The 17415-nt window shown below is 43.6% G+C and overlaps 1 protein-coding gene across 3 annotated transcripts in view; it reads right to left on the minus strand.

Moving 5' to 3' along the window:
* Positions 1-428: 428 nt before the first annotated feature.
* DDRGK1 (DDRGK domain containing 1) overlaps positions 429-17415 on the minus strand; it is a 186063-nt gene continuing 169076 nt past the window's right edge. For 2 of the 3 annotated variants that reach the window (XM_086964293.1, XM_086964295.1), the window contains 3 exons: positions 7602-7658; positions 5680-5728; positions 429-3499 (listed from right to left, as the gene is read on the minus strand). In XM_086964293.1, the coding sequence (XP_086820419.1) occupies positions 3327-3499; positions 5680-5728; positions 7602-7658 (279 nt within the window). In that variant the 3' untranslated portion in view covers positions 429-3326. The remainder of the gene's footprint in view (positions 3500-5679; positions 5729-7601; positions 7659-17415) is intronic. The other variant, XM_086964294.1, reaches the window with a different exon arrangement.

Raw genomic sequence — 17415 nt, forward strand, 5'->3', positions numbered from 1 at the left:
GCTGCCTCACATAATTAATCTGTATTTGACAGTATTGTTACAAATGGCAAAGCTGGTATGTTAAGTGTTTCCCACTTTCTCATTAGAACGTAGAGAAAGACAATATAGAGGCATTTCATTTAAATGTTGGAGATTTCACATCTAAATATACTAGAATTATGAGTGGTAGAGCAAAGTGATAGTAGGTGGGCCGGGCTGCGGCCCTCCCCCTCCATGTGCTTTCCAGGGGGGTCCCCTCAAGTTTCGTTACACCATTGGACTGTTGAGAAAATAAACGCAAACTCTATAATGCAAACTTTAAATTATAATCGCAGATTAAATTAGGCAACAGAACTGTGACACAAATCAGATATTCTGTGTATCCAACTGAACAGATCATGTGTGCATAAAACGTATTTGTCACATTAAAGCATTGGAGTAAGTGGAGGAACAGTTGAACCGAGACTTTATTTTATGAAAAAGCATGAATCTATATACCCATTTGCAGTGTAAATGTATTGAAGAACGTATTTCCAGTTTGCGGCAAAGCAAAAAGAGGAAGAAAAAGATGCAGTAGGGATTTAAAAATTTGAATTGTCATCCTATAATATATAGTTGTGAATAAAGTAACTAGTAGGTAAAAGGTGGTAGGTACATTTTGGTGAGAGATTACACGCGACAAATTTCCCCTCTAACATTTTTGCACTCTGTTAATTGATTTTAGTTAACAACATTTGTGCTGCAGAAATTAGTGTACTAGAACATAATTGATGGGTTTATGTATGTCTATATGTGGTATTTGGAGTGAACAGACCTAGAAAAAGAGAAAGTGGAGCATTGTACAGGGTGAAAGATAAAGATACAGTCACTGGGTGAGTGGAGGAAAAGCTGCACTCTCAGAGTGGAGGTCATCTGCAATAGGATTGAGATATAGTGTAATTTAACATTGTTCGTCTTCAGTTCTTTATTAAAATGTCCTGATGGTTGGGGTGGTTTCATGGGTACATGAATGCTGTTTTTGATCCTAATTGATTAAATAGAGAAGGCCTTGTTTTTTTCTTTTTAGAATTTCTCCAGTTCGATGGTGGCGTGCCTGTTGATTAACAAAGAGTCACCAGAGGTGGTGAATTTGACAGCTCGATAAGTATAAAAATAGGTAACGGATAGAATATGTGAATTAATCTTAGCCACTAGTAATTACTCTGGGCAGCATCCTAACCCATCTTTTTTTTTCGCCCACCATGCCCAGAGCCTGGATCCAGCCGAATACAAACTAGTCTTGACCCTGCTTCAATAAGAAAAATCCAACCTAAACTGCCAGGCCAGGTACTCCCTGAACTGGAACACAAGCGGCTCAGGACCGTTTTTGCACTGATTGAGGCTCTCCAGTCGCGTGTAGCTTGGCTCCTGTGGCCTATTGAGCATGGGACCCACATCTGGGCACACCTGTCGCACTTAGGACGTCATAGTGAAATGTACAACCATTGATGGAAGGGGGCTTTAATTGATCTAGGCTACTGGTAATTACTCAGGCAGCATCCCAATCCATCATTATCTTGCACACCTTGTCACCTCCGTTTGGACCCAATCAAATAAAAATTAGTCTTGACCCTGCTCCACTAGGAAGATTTTAGCCCGAACTGTCAGGCCAGAGGCTCCCTAAACCAGAACACAAGCAACCCAAGATCGGTAAACTGAGCTATTACAAAAAAAAAAAAAAAGATGAAAAATGGTGAATGAATTGCTCCCATAAAGGAGGCAACATGTACATTGAGTTGGATAGGCAGGGAGGATGACACTTGCAGGTAGGAGAAGCACAAAGTGTAGAAAGAAAGAAAAGAAAATTGCTACCGAATGCAAGCAAGGTCAGCAATGGCAGGATGCTGGTCAACCAATCAGAACCCTAAGGCAGAAATGCTCCTGGACAGGTCATGCACTTGAATAGGGAAGGAAGTCACCCAATCACGATGAAGAGGCTTACCCAAAACCCCTTATATGTACGCCGAAAACAACAGGTCTGGCCAATAGAGAGTTAGAATTGCCTGTAACTGCGACCTAAAAAGGTTGGCAAATTATTTGTTAGCAATTATATATTTAAGGTGCATGAGGGTAAGGAAGTACATGAGAATAAAAACATTTAAGGTAGAAGTCACACATAAGGACTTGGGTCTCCCGCATCCATAGTACTCCACTCGCCTCCAACCCTAGGTAGAAGGATAATATGATCTTTTATATGCTTCATGTTCCTCCATTGTTGTGAAGTTTTATCATTTTGATGGCTGCTGCATAGCAGGCTACGACAGCCTGCTGACAGCGGGATGGTAAAATCTAAGTAACATGAATAACATTTTCTATTGTGGTAGTAAATGTACGTGATTCACTAGCTAAAAGAAACTGGGAAATTGTGCACATTTTGGGTCCAACCAATTTATTATGTTTTCTTCCAGTCTTATTTATGAATGTAGCATGTAAAGAAGCGCCTTTTAAGGCAATGCGTCAAGGATGCACAGTGTGGTTTGTGGTTAAATAATTAATAGCCACACCCTGCTTTTTAAATAGATAGGCTGCCCGAAGAAACAGAATAAAAGTCGCAATCACGTGCAGCTTCCTATCTTTTCGCATTTCACTGTTCGTTTTGTTTGTTGAGTGTTGTACACTGTTTTCCACTGCACTTTAATTGCATTTACACATTTATGTGGTTGGGACACATTTCTTTTAAAGCTTGATGACTGCCGATGATGAGAACAGGGCTACACTGGTGAGTACCTACTAGGTTCCCCGTTGGTGGTTCGCCCGTGAGGGGTCATCTTGCTTTCTCACCATTTTTTCACAGCACACATTATTGTCTGTTGTCTGTTAATCACAACTGTCCTAGAAGGGATGGAGGCTTTTTAAACTTGGCATGGTAACGGTGTACACTCTACCCCATAGACCTTTAAGAAAGGGGGGATAGTTGTAAATGATTGCAACACGTTGTACATTTGTTGAGGAAGCATTAAACACTGCCTAAGCGGACCAGGTCATCAATGTTTGCATGACTGTTTGAGTGGAGGGCGACCTGGGCCCGGTTTTTCCCTCTGTGCTCCTTATTGTATTTATTACGATAGTAAATGTACGTGATTCACTAGCTAAAGGAAACTGGGAAATTGTGCACATTTTGGGTCCAACCAATTTATTATGTTTCCCTCCAGTCTTATTTATAAATATAGTACATAAAGAAGCGCCTTTCAAGGGAATGCGTCAATGATGCACAGATTCGCAGATTGGCAGAGACCTTGCGCTTCCAATCAGGACATATTGAGTTGCATGGATTTGCCCGCTATGCGTTTGATTGGACCAGTCCATGTTCATGCCACCGGCTGCGTCTCCGCTCGGATATCAGGCTTGAGGTTGATCAGGCTGTTGCTTGCTTGGGCCAGCTCGGTGATGGAGACTCGGCCTCTCTGCCGGATGAACTGAGCCACTGCAGTCAGCTCCTCGGGTGTGATGTAGATGAACTTCCCTCGGTCATCAATGACGCCTGCAAAGACATGGGTCAGTGAGCCAAGCATGTAACAATTAGAACATCACCCTCCTGGTATGCATGACAAGTTCAATTCAAAATCTGGTTAACGTTAACATATTACATTATTTACATATAGGGAACCAGTCTGCAGCGTGTAAGGTGGACTGTCTCCTCGAATCTGATGGCTGAATTTTCACCTGATATGCCTCTCGCCTGCATGGTAAGACCCACAGTGGATTAAAGAGTCTCAGACCCCACTCCTCATGTCTCAAACCCTCCTGCGGCTCCATTACCATGAGTCACACTCCTGCACCAACGAGTCAAATCTCGTACCTTCACCCCCTCCATGACACCAAGCCCTTGGCCATCAGCCATCATACCTCACAGCATGGACCCCTTCTCTCTGGTTCAGACCAGTGACTACATCCAGCGCCTGTGACCCTAACCCATGAGTCTGCTGCCTGGAGAGCGGCCCGTGCCACTTCTAATCTATATATATATAAAAACGAAAGTATGTCTGTTTGTCCTTTATGCATTACTACACTATTCACCCGATCGCCATAAAACTTTGGGAAGTTGTTGAGTACACTCCTGCAAAGGTTTCTGGCAAAAAAAAAAAAGTTAAATATCGTCCACCGGCCCCCCAGGGCCCTCATAATCTTTCCAATACTGAATGTTTACGGTGCAACTCGCTTTTGCAATGACCATCAACAAAGCACAAGGACAATCGCTGCAAGTGTGTGGCCTAAATTTGGAGAATCTGTGCTTCTCACATGGACAACTGTATGTGGCCAGCTCACGCGTCGGAAAACCTTCTGCTTTATTCCTGTACGCACCAGACGGAAAAACAAAATATATCGTGTATCCACAAGCACTCTAATAAATAAACAGAATTCAAACACTTTAAAATGTTTTTCATATTAAAATTAATAAGTTTAAATAAAAATGACACAATGTAAATTGAATGTTATCATAACAAGTTTCCTTAAATTTCCTTTCTTCTGAGATCGCAGCAACGCGCGACGGGTAAGCTAGTTCAAAATGAAACACCTCATAGCGGGTCAACAGTAGTAGATCAACTGAAACCCCCCCCCCTGCTTGAGATTTTCAATCAAAAAGAGAAACTCAAAAACAACATAGGCATGATTGCACCCCTGGTAAAGCTGTTCCCTCCCAAAGATTGAAGTCTCATGGTGTTTTGTCTTGTCCTCTCACTCCTCAACGTATCATAAAATGTTGTGGGCCTCACCTGCTCTAACATTTGAGCAGTATTCTATGTCAGAAGCGATACCAAACAATCACTGCTCTACAATACATACTTTAAAAAGAATTTTAATGTCATACATGCTATTTCCAATGGCCATTCCATTCTTTCCATCATTCTCAATTATTGTGGCTCTCAATCCATAACCCTGGCTTTTCACAGGTGCCTGCCCTTATTGCTTGAAGTGTCCAGGATTCTCCTACCCTGCACGTCATCCCTGACATTTAACAAGGCACAAACACAGTTACCACTACCTGGATTAGGACTCTCAAACGTATCCATTATCTTCTCAACAACTCTTCACTTCCCATCTAGAACACAAGATCTGGTACACTCACAAAGAACTTTAAATACCACATCCTCTAACATGAAGCATCACAGTGAACCCGGCCTTACCCTGAACATCAATGGCACACAGTATAATGTTTTGTGCTGTTTTACTTCACATTATTTGAAACACACACTGTCTTGTTACCACCCGTGAACTTTATGATGTAAGAAATGTGTGGGATGCAGCAGTAAACAAACCAAAGCATACGTTCTGCACCTTTCTGCTGTACTATGCGCGCTGTTGAATCTTTCATGATCCTACTAATCATGTCACCATCCTAATCACCTCGGTGGGGTCCCTGACCGGTCATTGTCAGATTCTAGGGCATCATCTGCGGATATCCCTTGGGTTTTCCATTCTAATGGTTTTTCGTTATATATATATATATATATATATATATTTGTTGTTGTTGCGTATTCATATAGCGCGAACTCGACCCAAAGGTATTGGAGCGCTTTACATGAGCACCGTATTTACATTACACATTCAGGCACCGGGAGATTAAATGATTTGCCCAGAATCACAGGATGTGGACGTGACCCGAGGATCGAACCCTGGTCTCCAGCACCAAAGTCGTCAGTCTAGTTATACCCTACATACCTGTTAATGTACCATCAGCGAGCAGGTCCTGTATCCTGTTAATAGCGTCCTGTTGAATCAAGAAGATTAAAAATGATAATGTAACTTATTAACCAATGCAGGATACTCAAAGGCATGCACGAACAAAACATATAATATACATCCGCAAATCACACCTGCTTTCTGGTACGGGCACCCACTCTCTAACGATTCCCACCACCTCGGTTGTAAACAGTAACTAGAAACAAACACTTCTTTTCCTAATGATCTTGATTAGGTTCCTAAAGGTACTTCAAACTAGAGGTGCCTGAATGGGGGTGAATCGATGGTGCGCTAAGAAGAGAGGCGCCGCCACCATTTTTAAGAGTCTAGCGAGACTCCTACTACTAGATCAACTCTACTGCGCTAGGCAACTTTCCAAAGTAACAACACACTCTTTGTAGCCTGAACTCTCCAAAATATAACGGGCACTATAGAACCCAAGAGCTACATACAGAACCCCATAGAATCTTACTCTTAAACGTCTTTAAAATAAAATGGTTTCCTTAACAGCTGGTAAACAAGATAGAGAAGTCATCTCTGGGGACAGAAAACTTTGCAAAAGACAGAGACCTCGATGACTATGGTTCTCTCACCGGCTGCTTCATTGTTGGCGAAGGCCATCAACCGCTACATAGCAACTCAACTGTCTAAGCTCATCATGAAAACAACCACCCTGGGGAATAGCCTTCTGGCTTCATCACCAAAACAATTCCATATAGTGAAAATAAAGGCTCTCAGAGGTATGTTATCAAAGTTCACCATCAAAGTTTACTTGTATGGCAGCAAAATATCAGCTGAACAAATTCACAGGATTATTTTTTTCAATTGAAACTATCACTTCAAATGTATTTCACAAAAGAACTAAGACTTTGCTTCTAGCACCAACGTCCTCCCAAACAGAAGTATAATATCTCCTGATTGCAGTTATTGCACAGCTCAAAGGCCTCCCTCTGAAAACCAGGATTCAACCACATTACTTGAGCTTAACCAGCGCGTGACTGGCTGCCAGGCGACGAAGGGCACATCTGGAAAAGGTATTTCTTGACATGCAATACCTTCCGCTTGAAAACCTGTAAAATAACTAAAGAAAAAGTACACTCTCGGCTGCCACCCGTGCACTTTCCAGAAAATAACTGGCCTTGGAAACCTCTTCATTAAGAAAGAATAGGTCACCATTCAAACTTTCTTTGGCAGCGCCCAAACATTTGCAACCCTTCTCTTCTATTCTTCAAAGAGCACCGTCCTCCAATATCTCAATGACCTGAAGCTCTAAAAGATACTGCACTCATGACATATAACTTGGCCAATATACTGACCCAATACTTCAGCCATGTTTTTATCGATGCTCACACTCCATGGCCATGCAGCCTCTCTGCACAGGCCATTCCACAGGCACCACTAACACAAGGGCCATATTAACCTCCTGACAGTAATAGTTAGAAACCTCAACTCCAGAGAGTAATGCATATGGACTACCATCAACTCTCCCTACTGTTACGAGGGTTCTATTACATCTAAAACAAGGAAAGGAGTAGGTAGGTGAAGTGCAATCGTGAAATAAATTAATTATTACAAAATAAACGTGAGTGCAGGAGAAGAAAAACATAGAACATGTAGTGCGAATAAGGCGTGCAGAATTGTGGGGAAAGGAAATCTTTTAGAGCAAAACTAATAATTTGTAAGCATGTAAACATTAACATGAAAAGTAAAATCATGTGCCAAAATAGAGGCAAGGGGACAGAATAAAAGAGCGGGGGAAGGAGTAGCAGGGGCAGTCTCAAACCTCCGAAGGAGCACAGGATGAAGGTGATTGGAAGGATATCCGTAAAAAACAACCAGCAAATAAATAAATGAAAACTGCACCACCCAGAGTTTTGTTTGGCCTAAATTTACAGGTTTACCTGTGCCCTTAATCCAAAATGTGAACCCAAGTCCTCCAGAAGCACGACCTTTGTGTTCTAAAAAAAAAATAATAATAAACAAACAAATGAATACATGGCCGGCAATAAAATGTAAGCTTTGCAAAATCGTCACACAGCTCTAAAACACAAATATCTGAAATTACTGAGTGCCTGTGAGACATGAGCCTAAAATGGCCACTATAGTGTATGTCATAAGGGTAATGGCTATTGCAGGTGTGTGTGTGTTTTCCTTCCTGGAGAAGTGTGGCTCACTGGTTAGAGGAGGCAGACCTGGAAGCAGAGGTCAGCCCGAGACCAGGGTTCAATTCCCGGCTCGGCGGGGTCTTGAGTCCCAAAAATGTCCATGGACTCGACAATTCTCGCTCCGGTGCCCATTCGATTCACGGGTTCACACTCTGCGACTCTGGGCAATTGCTTGCTTAATCTCCACAACGGCCCCTCGCGGCGGGATGCCTGGCTTTCACCTTGCGGATACCCTGCCGGGGTTATCTCACAGGGGAATACCAGGACGGGTTCCATAAGCAAGCGCTTAGAAACCGCTCTGTGATTTGCGCTATATAAATTCCTGTACATTTACATTTAACCCCTTAGCTGCGGCGGCTATTCCGCCACAGTGCTAAGGGGGAGGGGGGGCCGCGCGGTGCTCCCGTACTCGTGACGGAACCGCTCCGTCACGAGCCTCGGGTGGGCTGTGCTTGTGACGGAACGCCTGCTTAATAGAACATTCAGCGCAGGCACGGAATTCGCGCCACGCAGGCGCGGCGAGCGGACCGTGACGGAACCGTTCCGTCACCAGCACAGCCCACCCGAAGCTCGAGACGGAACGGTTCCGTCACCAGCACGCAAGGGGTTAAAAGACCGCGTACTAGCTCGAAGGTGTGTGTAGCAGAAGAAATGTTATACTCTTTACAATTTTAATGTTGGGACCAGCGTCTCCACCAACAGCTTGTATTCTCAGTGTAGCCATGCAGACACCTGCTGTGGCTGAACTGTGGCAGGGAGAATTACCCAGCCTCGCCCAAGAGCCGTCTCTGCCATCTTCATACCCACCCTCCTCATTCACAAACCTGGAGACAAGTAATAATGAATGTTAAAAGGAAGACATAAATAGAGAGTGAACAATACAGAGGTAATGTTGGAAAGGAGATAAGACAGAAGAGTTTCAGAGGTAATTAAGAGACCTCAAAGACCTGCAGAAGGAAGAAAGAAAACGAAGATGAAGGACCTCAGAGACACAAATAAGAAAGAGAAAAAATGGAATGGAAGAGAGACCACTAAGACACAGATATGAGATAAAGTGAGATAAGAGAGCTGGAAGACGGGTCTCAAATATGTATCAGCGACAGAAGCAGAGACAAAAGAGATGTGAGGGACATATATGAGAGAATAAGAGGAAACAGATGAGAGACAAATAGAGTAAAGAGAGGAGAGAATCAAAAACATATAAAAGAGACATCAAAGACACATGTATGAAAGAAAGGGACAAAACAGAGATCCAATAAAGACTGCCAAGTTATTCAAATTATGAGAAAGAGAGAGAATATGATCAGGGCGAAAGGAGACATGAGAGACTGAACAATGGCTTGAGCTTAAACCTTCTAGTAAAGAATCCAAGGCAACACTCTGAAGAAGAGCTAGACCGCAGACCCAGAAAAGGAATCACACTTTCTCCAACCGGCCGCTGCATGTAAAACACAACCACATCCACGCTTCCATTGCCTGAGGTGTCAATTGAGGTGGAATTGAGATTAGGATAGGGATTTCATACTGCAGGGGAAACCTCTGATTGAGCCGAATCAGTCCTGCCTGGGATAGCCAACTTTCGAATCCAAAGGAGAGAGTCTACTTGTTACCAGGGAAGAGAGCAGAGAAGTGTGAATCCCATAGTGCATTGAGGAGGAAGGACTTCAGGGGAGAGTGCTAGAGGGGAGGGGTAGCACCAGAATTAGATTCTCAAAAGAAAAAGTTTCTGTTCCAGGAAGTAGAGAAGCCTGACCAAGTACAAGGAGAAACATATCCCCTCCTCCCAGGCTGACAAGCAGGGATTCACATCGTGGAACAGACTCCATCCTTCAGGAGGTGTGCCAAGACCCAAGTCAAAGATGGGAAAACACATGATGCCCAGGGGAGACCGGAGTACTGAGGGTCTTGTTTAGAGAGTTTAGCCATATTTTGTGATGAGCAGAACATCAGTACTCACTATCTGCCTGACAGGACATCATATAAGTATTGGCGAAGGGAGCTGCATACACCATTGTGTGATGCTTTGTTTTATGACATTGTTACTTGAAGGCACATTTTGATAAATCAATGTTGTGTACGGTGCCAGAAAACAAGGGCAAGAGATATCAATTAGCTGATACTGGTTTCAGTTTGTAACTAGCCCTGACAAGTTCTGGGTTGGGAAGGTGTCTTGAAATCCTATCCAGGAAGATGGCTCAGTCTGGGATTACACCCATAGCTAATTTTTAGGTCTCGCGACCTATCGATGTGCGCAAGCGCATCGAGCGGAGCGAGAATTCAAGTGGCGAAAACATCATGAAACCAAAGGGCTTTCAGCCCCGCGGTTTTCATGCAGTTCACGTGAACCACGTGATTAAACATGCACGCGCATTGGCAACATTTCTCAATCACCCTCCCACAGGCACGCTCCCCCACCAGGCTCTCCCGCCCCCATCAGGCTTCCCTCCTAATCCGCCGCAACATTTCTCAATCACCCTCCCACAGGCACGCCCCCCCACCAGGCTCTCCCGCCCCCATCAGGCTTCCCTCCTAATCCGCCGCAACATTTCTCAATCACCCTCCCACAGGCACGCCCCCCCACCAGGCTCTCCCGCCCCCATCAGGCTTCCCTCCTAATCCGCCGCAACATTTCTCAATCACCCTCCCACAGGCACGCCCCCCCCACCAGTCTCCCGCCCCCATCCGGCTTCCCTCCTAATCCGCCTCCCCTCGCTCGCATTCCCGCCCCAGGCTCTCCCGCCCCCATCCAGCTTCCCTCCGCCATCTGCCTGCCACACTAGAGCTGCGGACGCCTCAATCTCCTCCCACCTCGCATGGCCGTCCTTTCTGCCCGCCAGCACTTCAGTTCCGCCCTGTCTAAACCATGCCTCCTTTCTCGTCGTTGCCTCCCTCCTAAATCTTACGTGGTTGTCAGCCGTCTCTCGCCACTCTTCGTCTTTACTTTTTTGTCCTGATTGCAGCCCAGCCTCTCGCAAGCCCAGCCGCTCGCATTCCCAGGCTCTCCCGCCACCATCCGGCTTCCCTCCTAATCTGCCTGCCTCCCCTCGCTAGCATTCCCGCCCCCATTCCGGCTTTTGCTTGTCGCGTCGCTGCCTTTCACCTTCGTCATGCTGTATTACTCGCATTACTTTGAGCTTAAATTATCCACTGCTCTGCACTTTGTTTGATATACCACGAAGGCGCAGACAGACTCTCCTAAATCTTACGTGGTTGTCAGCCGTCTCTCGCCACTCTTCGTCTTTACTTTTTTGTCCTGATTGCTATCCTGAAACTCATGGATTTTGAAGTAGATAACTTTATTGTGCTTCATAGTCGAGCGTGACCTCTCTCCTCGCCAGATCACGGCCAACTGATTGGACTAGAACGTCTAGCTCTCACAGTAACAACAGAACATTAATTAACAAAGCTGTAATGAGATGTCCCGCCCCCCCCACCAGGCTCTCCCACCCCCATCCGTCTTCCCTCCGCGCATCTCCCCACCAGGCTCTCCCGCCCCCATCCGGCTTTTGCTTGTTCTGCCAGAGGTTGTGGCACCAGGAAGACCGCGTTTTTTTTTTTAAATTGCTCGGGAAATCAGTGAGTTGAATTTGGGATTGAACAATAAGCATCTCTGTTTCGTGCAGATTTGCGATCACGTTTAGCTCATCAGAGTAATCCTGCTTGACATCGGTTTGACTATGGTTGCCTTAACAGTTGGTATGAAATCCTGGCCCCATTGCGCGAAATAAAAACGTTCACACACGCAGCAGCGCACTGAAAAGAGCATCGATAGAAGATCTTTTCTTTCCCTGAAACGGCAGTGGTCGAAGTGTGAAAATAAAGGTATGGGATCGGGAACTATAATCTTCAATGCTTAATGGGCAGTGGGGTCCGGGTCAGTGGAGGACTGAAAGGGGCAAAATATCCTGCCATTCTTTATCTGACCTTTCGTCTGCAGCTTACGACAGATAGGTGTTTCACTCGCTTGCTCAAGTGATAAATTACACCCCGTATCCGCCACACATGTAGTAGTGCAGAATCCAGTGCACTCCTGACACGCATCGCCCCGTACTCCCCATGGACATTTTATTATGCTCTTCACCACGCATCCCTTGGTGCACGCCATCTTGTTGTCTGCCGCTCCATAGCCTTGTGTGCCTCGTGCTGCTCTTGGTTATCTTTTTCTTTCACTCCTCGTGCTTGACGCATGTGTGGTAATAATATGCTGGCATACATGCAAGGGCGTACTTGTGTTTAGTTGGCCTGTGTGCATGCTCTCTGTACGTTTGTATCAGCATATGTGCCCCTATGTGTGTGCACTACACAAAAGCCACATATATTGGCTTTGTTAATGTTAATTCGCTTCGTTTTATTTTCCTCTTGTCTTTTTTTGTTACCTACATTCACATGTTCACGGACTACAGTTGTTGGAAAAGTTAAAATCACCTCGCTGATATTTTGAATTCCCTATGGCTTTTTTTCTATTCTTTTAATTAAAAATGTTCGAACTTTAGTTGCTTATGATATGAAGTGATTTTTTTTAATTAAAAACTAAAATTGCCATTTTTATTGCCCTTCTTCTCTGTGTTGTACCGCTGAAACGACCTTCTTTCACTCCAAAGGCTAGTTGCATGTAAAGTGTTGTCTCCGTTTATCTCCCTTTTTTTTTTAATCCATTTTCATACGACAATTTAATCACAAGCAAATGTACTGTAATATTCACTTCACTACCGGTTTGTTACCTGAGGAGTTGTCGTACATCTTTCCGTCCCAAACTACTGCCTAAATTATTTTGTGCATTTTCCACATAAAAAAAATAATCAATTTACCATTCGGTGTGCCAGCTGAATTTGTTTCCATTGTCTCACATACCCAACATTGACTTAAGATACTGGTTTATTTTTACAACAATAAAGATGTTCCTCGCATATTGATAAAGTACCCTGAGCAAAGTTGTATTTGCTATCTATCACACTATTACTGCATTTGCAGCTTTTATCTCTCCTCCTCTGCGAGCTTTCCAATCGTTCCTGCCCCCACCTCCCCCATTTCATTTGTTTCCTGTCTCTTCATTGCTTGCCCGTCCCCCAAACCCTGTGCCTTGCTACGGTTTTCAGACTGCTGATTCTGCTGTGAAACCACTGTTTTGCCCTGCCTGTGTTTATGCTGCATGAGTTGTTTCTAACCCTGCAACAACCTTAATTGCTGGGGGTTATATACAAGGGTATGGTCGGTGCTTAGGGGCTACATGTCTGTGGCCAGCTCTCCATTATTAAAAAAATAAATATTCATTAAAAGGGAAATCACCCACGCAAGCCCACTATCACCCACGCACCACCACACTCACCCACGCAACGCCACTCACCCAAGCAACCCCACTCATCCACGCAACCCCACTCATCCACGCAACCCCACTCATCCACGCAACCCCACTCATCCACGCAACCCCACTCACCCACGCAACGCCACTCACCCACGCAACGCCACTCACCCACGCTACGCCACTCACACACGCAACGCCACTCACACACGCAACGCCACTCACACACGCAACGCCACTCACACACGCAACGCCACTCACACACGCAACGCCACTCACACACGCAACGCCACTCACACACGCAACACCACTCACGTTGCCAATAGGTCTCGCAGTAGGAAAGTTGGAGCCATTACAATTGCAAATAACAATGCCTTTTATTTCTTTTTCATTTTAAAAACATAAAGGGCTTTTTCATTTACAAAACCAATAGCTCCAACTTTCCTACTGCGAGACCTATTGGCAACGCCAGTGCTTGTTTACCTGTAGATTTGGAGACCTCAATTGCCTTGCAGGTCTCAAAGGACTGGGGGGAGGTCTAAAAGATGGATGGGTGGAGCGTATAGTTCTCTACGCCTGCCACCCCCTCATTCACAGAGTTAATGAGCTTCATAATTTGAGGCAGAATGTTTACTTCTGAGGCTCAACTAAATTGGATTCCTTCAAACCTGCTCAGTTTGTACTAAACACTTACAAACGTTTGTTTTAAATTAACCTTCATTAACTCTTGCACACAAACAACGGTGAAAAAGAAACAAATCATGTACAGTTTTTACATTGCAAGTGGATACATCAGATAAAGATTGTGGACAATAAATATGTGATACAGAGAAATTACGACAGCAAACAAATGAAATAAATAACAACTTACAGGAAAAAAAAATTATTAACATGCGATTAAACAACAACAAAAAATGTTATAGGAGTGCATATATTTGCTACATTTCACTTTCTTTGTATACTCAGAAATTATAGTTTTTAGATTAAAGTCAAAAAAACTTTAGCTGTTCAGCAGATTATCTTATTGCCACAAAGTTTTAACAACACATCTGCATTTAGATTAAACGTTCTACCCACATACTGGCTATGCGACTTCTGCAGAGAACATACGTCCATTATATAGGATTCTGTGTTGACATATACCACAGTTTATTTTAGAATAGCCTTTCTTTTGATATTAAACCTCTTGACACAGTTCAGCTGGAGAAATAACCTAACTATCTCATTCATATTATTTAAATTTTATGAATACACTTTATACTAAAAAGATGAACATGTATCATAATTTCTCACTTGGGACTGAGAACACCCACATCACTCCTCTCAGTATGACATGATCTACGTATCTAGTGACCTTTGAGATAAAAAGGCTCTTAATAAGGAGGAAGGAATTACAGATGTCGTCCGTACGACCTGCGAAAGGCTTTGAAGTGGTCATGCATTCACACCAATAGTGGTAACAAGCGCTCAAACCTCAGGGCCAATTGTGTTGACAAGCGAGTGACACTGAATCCGCCACAGAAGCTGGGAGAGACATCGATGCTTGGCCAGTGAGGACTTGCTGGTTGTGCCGGTAGAAGCAGCCAAGCTGGAGAACTGACAACTATGGACCGAAGACCTGAGGAAAAACCAGTCCATGGAATTCAGTTCTCTGAGCTGGGAAATGCTACAGATCAGATCCTCTTTGGAACATGTTGTGAAATCGGAGAACTTGGTTTGGGAAACCTTGAACTGTGGTCTTCAACGTGATGGGAAAATAATTCAGTTAAAGCCATGTTTGTCAGAAAATCATGTGCGGGTTGTCCTTTGTTTGGTTTGAACTGGAAGACTGGGAATGGTCCAATTGAATCCCTTCCCCCAAATTGACCAACACTAGGCATAGCTTCTTATTCAGGCTTAAGCATCAGTTACCCTAGCGTCAATGCCACACCTTAACCAATCGATTCCTTCGACCAGATCATAAGGTGGCGGTAAATCCCAAAACTCATCAGGTACCATTAATTGAGAGAATACCTTTCTCATGTATCCCATTTACTACCAGCTGCCCTGATATAATTAGCTGTTGCTTAGCTGTCTAATCCTTGATACATTTTCACTCTCAACCATAATAACAAAACTGAAAGTTTCTGCCTCGTTTATGGGAATACCTTGTTAGTGTTACTATGACAAAGGAATACATTCTTTCTTTTCAACACGATACGCCTAGCTCCCCCAAGGCCTATGATGTTCCGCCATTGTTCTGAGACAAATGCATATGATAGACCAGAGATTTCCCTTAACAAATTTGTGATAATGAGAGAAAAACGATCAAGACAATACTTTATAAATAAATAACGACAAATGTGTGTTAGGCATCACGTTCTGCAAAATGACAAAATGCAACTTTGATTCAGATACTGCATCGTAAAAGCATGCAGAATGCAAGAATAAGTTTATATTATATTCGGTGTTTATTTTAATACATGTGAATTATTAGCAATTTTAATAATATTGATTTTATGATCTGATAATGTGATAATAATAACAAATAAATTCTACATGCAAAAATGTACGTTTCATGCGTTAGAAATGAATAATTATTTCAGGTTGTAACATGTACACTAAAATGCCAAAAGAAAAGTAGGTGCTACTCAGGTTTTAGTTAAAGTTGTTTTTGTGAAACTTTCCTCTAGCGTACTTTTTAAAAATGTGCGCCTTAATAACATATATGCATAGAAGATTTAGATGTACTCATCATATATATGTGTAAGAGATATCTGAGAAAAAGAAATGTAGGAGTACCTTATAAGTACATGAATTAATTAGGACTTGATTGATGTATTTATTTACACATTTATTAGTGAGATTAATAATTTTGTTATTCAAAGCGAGATTCATGTTTTAGCATAATTCATCGTGAATGAGCTGAATTTCATGTAGGCCTCAAATTTTGCTTTCTTTGTCAAGCGTGAACTCATGAACTGAATAGTCTGCAGTCTGTAGGAACTTTTAGCAAAGTTGCCACTTGTATTCTAATTCTCCCAGATTGTATTATTTTCCACATACTAAATCATCCTCATCCTGTTGAAGACCACCAATAGGACAGAGTGGCCTGACATTCCTGATAATATCAAGGGGTGTCACCCCGGAAGCCTTTGGAGTATAATTGTCCACATCTTGAAACTGTTATGGCGTGCGCGACTGGGCGCTTTTACAGCGGTGAGACTGACGGCTTAGACATCTGAAGACCAACACAAACTGTCGTAATACTGCAGTCTGCTGCCGATCGGTATGCTAGCACAGTGGAACCTTTACGGCTGAATTCACATAATGTTGCTGTGACTTTGGTGTTGCAGTGATGGACAGACAGATTACGGTCTTTAATGAACTGAGACTGGTCTCTTGGAACTTACTGAACTTTCCTAAGGGTTTGTATGAGGCTCAACTGATTTCCTATTGATCCATAAGCTATAGACTTTCAAAATCTCCCTCGGCTGAGGAAGATCTTTTTCCCCGTCATCCTTGGATGTCGCGGAGTTTGATATTACTTTTTAAAATCCAATAACTCATTGTTATTATCATTTTATTTTTCCGTTGTTGCTCATCTGGGATGGGACGGAGCTTGGCTCTGACAAAGGAGCTGGAGGAGGAGTGGTTTGCACTCTCCTAGGTGCACATGAAGGTTTGGCCGGCCACCATGTGCACTTTGCATGTTCTCCACCCAGACTACATTACAACCTGGGTGGAGAACATGCCCAGACTCCCTGTCCCAGTCTGAACGCCGAACAATGGCGCTCAGGTCAATGGCAAAGCTGCATTGCAGCGTTGTGATAGGCTTAGGGGAGCCTGGTACCTGTTTAATAATTTTTCGTCACCCCCCTTTGCCCCCCACTTCCCCCGGCGATAAATAGCACCCGCCACTGCTCTTCTGGTATTACAAAACAATCTGGGATATCCCTTACTGACCATCTTGAACCCATAGTACTCTAGTGGGATTATTGTCCTGTGGTGCAAAGGGATAAAAGGGACACTTACGTTTTTAAGATGCAAGCAAGGACTCAAGGAACATCCAGACATCACTGAATTTCTGGGCAAATGTCACTAAAGAGGGAGAACGTTGGGTCCCTTGTCTCAAATTCCCTCACATTTTCGAGATGGAGTTTTTACACTGTAGCTAAAAAGGTAGAGAGGTGAAGGAGAAATTGCAGTCATGCATGTTCAGGAGTATCAAAAGAATATGCACTAGGTCTCCCTTCAAAAGGTAAGCGCCTC

Source organism: Lissotriton vulgaris, chromosome 3_2 (assembly GCF_964263255.1).
Source record: "Lissotriton vulgaris chromosome 3_2, aLisVul1.2, whole genome shotgun sequence".
In the NCBI taxonomy this organism is placed as follows: Eukaryota; Metazoa; Chordata; class Amphibia; order Caudata; family Salamandridae; genus Lissotriton; species Lissotriton vulgaris.